Source organism: Triticum aestivum, chromosome 2B (genome assembly GCF_018294505.1).
Source record: "Triticum aestivum cultivar Chinese Spring chromosome 2B, IWGSC CS RefSeq v2.1, whole genome shotgun sequence".
NCBI lineage: Eukaryota > Viridiplantae > Streptophyta > Magnoliopsida > Poales > Poaceae > Triticum > Triticum aestivum.
The window spans coordinates 547,419,804-547,425,580 of record NC_057798.1 but is presented as its reverse complement, the minus strand read 5'-3'; the positions used below and the strand labels follow the sequence as shown (position 1 = coordinate 547,425,580).

General features: G+C 47.0%; 1 protein-coding gene across 1 annotated transcript; it reads right to left on the bottom strand.

Annotated features, from left to right (window-relative positions):
- Window positions 1-1,059: 1,059 nt before the first annotated feature.
- On the bottom strand, window positions 1,060-5,560 carry LOC123045949 (protein NUCLEAR FUSION DEFECTIVE 4). The gene is made up of 3 exons (XM_044469201.1): window positions 5,050-5,560; window positions 2,316-3,229; window positions 1,060-1,977 (listed from the first exon to the last, which is right to left on the bottom strand). Exons 1-3 carry the CDS (start codon window positions 5,383-5,385, stop codon window positions 1,491-1,493), a joined length of 1,737 nt encoding a protein of 578 aa, XP_044325136.1. The 5' UTR covers window positions 5,386-5,560; the 3' UTR covers window positions 1,060-1,490.
- Window positions 5,561-5,777: the final 217 nt, after the last annotated feature.

Genomic DNA, 5,777 nt, shown 5'->3' with positions numbered 1-5,777 from the left:
TATTTTGCTCCCACATGTCGCTGGGGCCGAGGACACCTTTGACAATACAGGGTGGCTAGCTGCGGATCCCATCGTGCCATGTGAGGTGGTTGTTTTTTGCACCCGAGGATTCGCCGCATCTTCCTCGAAATAGGCTGCCGCCTCGCTTTATAGATAAAACAACGGTCCATATATCCACCAACATAGTCCGAAATCAGAACGACGACTCGTCAACAGCACAATCACGCCCAAAAAAGGGAAGATAAATATAAAAAAGCCACCAAGCGACAGTCGTCGGGCGGTCCTAGGATGACGATAGCCAACAAGCCGCATCGAGAAGTGCATCCATCATGAGGCCAAGGCGATCGCGATCTCGCTATCTAGAGAGCGGGTGACAGTGCTGCAGAAAAGGCAGGAATTTGAAAAAGGAATCAGACGCCTTCTACGGGAAGATCCGCTCAATCACATTTTATTACGTGTCGCCCATAGGAACCATGACATCGCGGCAAATACCAACCAGTATCTTTCTGAAGGCATACCGCGGGTTCTCAAGGTTGATGATGGATGGGAGGGGAACCACTCTCTCCTCCCCGAGGCAAGACTGATGAGAAGCCGCAGAGCGCAACTCCTGCAAAGAAGGCCAAGACGATCCCCTTGATGGAACTTTGGTCTTGTCCATCTTAGCTGTGCTAGAGCATGTTCTAGTCGCTCTTTGTCTTAGTTTTGGATTGCAACGCACTACGTTCTGGATCTCTGTTGCTCTGTTTTGGATTGCAAAAAGTAGTACTAAAAACAAGAGAGCACCGAGCGCCTCCCCGTCTCCACTCCGGCCGGCTGCGCCGACGGCGCAACATCCGGGTTCGGGCCGGGCATCGAAGCTTGGAGACAACGACATTTAAACTGTAACAAACAACAGGATACCAGGTGCAAACTGCAATTCGTTCTTAACATATCTCTCACTTCTGTGGCCACACTAGCACAGGGGAGAATGGAAAAATATCCATGGGCTCAACCACGAGTGTTGAAATATGCAAAAGAATTGTACTGCTGGCAACTGCAAAGCTGCTCCCTCAGAGTTCAGAATATACAATACAGGATGCTGACATTGATATAGAATACATAAACTCGTGGTACCACGGAGGGGAATGCACAAGATACTGCTCATTCCACAGCATGCTCAAAACCTCCCTGGTCTCCTGATTTGCAACAGTACAAGATCTGCTCATATATACACACCCCCAAGTTTCCGTCCAGCGCTATCGTCGACGACGATCGGCTGTATACCTTACACAACAGGAACAAATTATGAAATGAAAGGAACTCTCTCATACGCTCCAATACCAATAAGGGATGAATCAAGCAAACAACCCTCCGAGATAATATATAGCGCGGCAACTGCAATGTGATGCAATAAGAAGAAGGTGGAACTGTAGACAACCAGCTGATATTTTTCCTCTGTTCTTTTCTTTTCTCATACTTGCAAGTTTTCATATGGATGCCATTGTACTCCATCAGTACAGCTGCTGCTGCTGTCGAGGGTGTCTGAACGACCCGCTGGCGTAGAGCATCTGATAAACCGGCTTGATCCTCGCGATGAAAACTAGGCAGATCAGGGTCCCGCAGCAGCACACCATGGCACAGACGTAGAATGTGAGCCTGAAACAGTCAGGTCCAAAGCAGTTTGAAGGGTCCAGCACACCCGGGTTCTGCCTCTCCGCCTCCTTGTCGTAGACGTAACCGGCGAGGAGGGCCGAGAAAAAGAACGCGCCGATCGGGTTCACCATGAGCATGAAGTTGTACATCAGACCAAAGTCCTTGAGCCCGAAAAGCTCCGACACGGTCGGTATCATGACCGCGAACTGGACCCCGTAGCATATCCCCAGCAGCGTCGTTGACACGTATATCAGGCTATGGAGGCCGGTCGCGAAGAGGAGGAAGGTTACCACCATGATTATTTGTGTGCACATCATCCAGAAAGGACGAGGAAGCATTCTTGTTCTGCAATGTATCAAGCCAAGTGTTATTCAACTATTTTCAGAAGTAACAACTCAAATTATTTCATGATGTTTCTTTCAATAGAAAATCTTTGAAATAATTGTGGAAAAATGTGTTCAAACAGATGCAAGATATAAAAGCTATTGAGATCAACAACTAGTATGTAAGAATGGCTATCGATAGTCCGCAGAAGTGCACGGTCATTACTGATTTTTCCACGATCTTTCAAATAATTGTGCAAACGTGTGTTCATTGGACAGATACCCCAACTCATCAAGCATAATCCTTGTGAAGCATCCTTAGAAAAAAAGTTGCTGCAAACTGGTTAAAAGAGAACTAACCTTACGAAATATTCAGAGATTGATCCACCGAGGATACGGCCAACAAAGTTGCAGAAGCCAAAGAGGCACAACAAAACAGTTGTGTCATTAGCACCAACAGACGTCCCAATCTGAGCTAGGTTGTTGAGAGCAGTGACACCAGTGCCAACACCACAAAAGTATACAATGAACAGTAGCCAGAAATCTGCCTTAACTAAGGCTTCAGCAAATGTGAAATCGTCCCCTCTTCTTGGCCCTTTCCTCTTCTTCAAATTCACTGCTCCCTCACCCTCAGCCAGCAGAACATCCAGATCAGTCTCATCAGAATCATTGCTGCCTGGAACAAACGTCGCCGAAGTGCCACGCAGAAGCGGTTCTCCATTCTCTTGATCCGCACCGGACAAACTATCCGTTGAATAAGATGGAACAAGCAGGGTGCTGGCCTTCTCCTCCTTTGGTTTGCTTGGATAAAGTGTCATTTTGATTGGTATGGCAAGTGGAGAAAGGAGCAGGAGTATCATTATACCAAACAAAAGGTAGGTGATAGTCGCGCTCAGTTTCAAAGTGTCGCCGAGTATTGTGGCCACCATAAGATATACGCCGAGAACCACACTAGAGACCTGTGTGAACACGAAGTGGCTGTGTTCTGTTGCATTATCCTCATCCAGCGATGGGGTGCAGGGCCTAACAAAATACATCACCACAACACATGCTACCGGGATCCCCAAAGCAAGCAACAGCAAAAGGTTTGTGGGCGAATTATTAAGCATCCCATTGAATGTTTCCGTGTAGACAGCAGCACTAACAGCAACATAACCTTTGATGAGGCCAGCAACGGTTCCTCGACTCAGAGGGAAGTTCCTCATGTTGGTCACAAGCGCAGCAGTTCCCAACCATGCACTGCTGTTTGTGCCGACACATAGAGCTATACACAACTGCAATAGCAAAGGGAAAAGGTTCATGGTATATAAGACTGCTGAAATTTTGGATACAAGAGCTATAAACAATCGTATGCGCATTATTCATCAAGCTACCACATTACTCAGAAGAGAATCTATATCAACAGTAAATTGATGCTTTAAGAATTTTCGCCAAATGGAAAAACGTTGTTCAACTGGTCACGCATTGAGCATTCATGCTCATCATGAACGATTTTTTTGGCACAGAATCCAAATACTAGAAGTTTGGAACAGGCTGAAATTCCGGATCAACTCAAACCGAAATTTGCAACCATACCAATTTTTTGGCCATATCCAAAATTTTGGCTCTTGCCTGGATGGTTGCCAATATTTTGGCATGCTCATATCCTCTAGCCAACTCCAGTTCGTTTTTCTTGCCAACATTGGCGAAAACACGGGCAAACAAAACCTTAGCCGAATTTTGGTAGCGTTAGCTTGGGCTCAAACCAAACACGCCAAATCCCAAATATAAAACTAGATATAAGAACCATTATCGGTGCTTCTTTTGGGAGCTAACTACATTTTCGCGGGAGAAACTTAACAAGACTTACGAAAAAAACATGAATGCAAGTAAATCATTGATCACATCCGGAAGCCAAATTGACGGTCAAACAAATAAGGTTTCACTTTTGTTCATAGAAGGTTCATTTTGTTGACTGGGATATTGAACGTGCAGAAATAATGATGTCAAAGCAGCTGGTGTTTGGACGGAAATTTTGTTGACTGGGTTATTGAACATGCAGAAATAAGGTCTCACTTTTGTTCATAGAAGGTTCATTTTGTTCACTTCCTTTCCCGCAAAAAAAAGCAGCTGGTGTTTGGACGGAAATTTTGGTGACAGCACCTATTCTGGTAAACCACTAAACCTACAGTACTGCAGTACTGAAGTTCTTTTTTTCTTTTTTGCGGGTGACTGCAGTACTGAAGTTATTTGCAGATGATCTTATAAAACTATATTATTAACTAAAGTAAAGTCAACTTGACCTTTTCATGAGAAAAGAAGTCATTTTCACCAAATTTCTCTACAAACTGGCATTGAAAAAGATCCCTCGCATATCCAATATCACCAAAACCAGGTAGGAAGATCTGCTTCCATCCGTGGAGGCTATTGGGGTCATAATACTGTACACCAGTGTGAGCTGTCGGGTTGAACAGAATTGAAAACCCAGATTTATTGCGCGGTCCAACGCCGAAACCAACTCTGGCCTACTTGCAGAAATGATTGGCAAGATAAACAATGTGCCCATTTTGCCTAGAGAATGGACTCAATGGACCAACCAAATCACGACAAGTTCAGCGGATCCTGTGAACATAATACTATCCCCATTAAAAAACAAGTAGTATGTCTGCTACCACATTTAGCTTCACGCCAGACTGAAAGGAAAATGTCTAGTGCCGGCGTTAACGTCAATCATACAATGCGAACAAGAGCCATCTTGCAGAAATGATTTACTTACTTGAAAGGAGATATCATAAGGCACACTAAGAGCCATCTTGTTGAGTTCCACCAGACAATCAACGCACTGACACGCGTTTGATGCCAGACGAACTACCACCAAAATGGCAATCATAACCATTGGAAAAGAATAATGGCAATCATACAGAGAATGGAATACTCCTACTAGGAGTGGATTTGAATAATTGCGCGCTTCAATTCAAGGTCGGATTAGTAATTAATTAGCTCATCTCGCCGTTCACCATGAAAATCAATGGAAGCAAACGGGGCGTGCAGGCGGGATAACGGCGGATGTGCGGATGGAGAGAGGCGAGCCGGAAAAGGGGGGAGTGGAGCGTACCATCCAGTAGGGCATGGCGACGGTCTTGGTGACGGCGAGCCAGACGGTGCCGAAGCCGAAGAAGGCGCAGGCGGAGCCGATGAGGAGGATGAGCCAGGGCGGGAGGCGGTTGGCGAGCACCCCGGGGACGAGCCCCACGTTCTCGCCGACGTCGTTGGCGACGCCCAGCATGGTGAGCGCCTTCTGGTTGTACCCGAGCGCCTCCTTGACGGCGTGGGAGTAGAGCGGGAAGACGTAGGCGCTGCCAGCCGCCACCTGCACCCACACCGCCGCCGCCAGCCCCACCCACGGCGGCCGGCTCCCCGCCTTCACCTTCCCCAGCCCGCCGCCCGCCATCCTCCTCACTCGATCCCCCTTGCCGTCGCACTCGCCGAGCTCTCTAGCGATAGTAGCAGCTGCTAGTACTATGGCTGCGTGATTGATGTGGCTGTCGGGCACTCGGGGCGTAGGCGTGGTGTGTGGGGGAGAGGAGGCCGTGCTTGCTTTTGGCTGAGGCAGAGGAAGCTCAGTTGGCACCACTCTAGTAGCGTGGCGCCGTCAGTTAAATAGTCTTGTCCTGCTTCGCTTTCTCCTTTGTGTGTAGCCTCGCCTCCTAGAACCAAGGAAAGCCAGCGAAAATATATTTATACATTTTATTAACGCTATAAGAACTGGTCCTTGGTCACATTTCACCGAGACATGCAAATGGGATGATAAATGATACATGTGCAGTTGATTCCCTCTCAAGT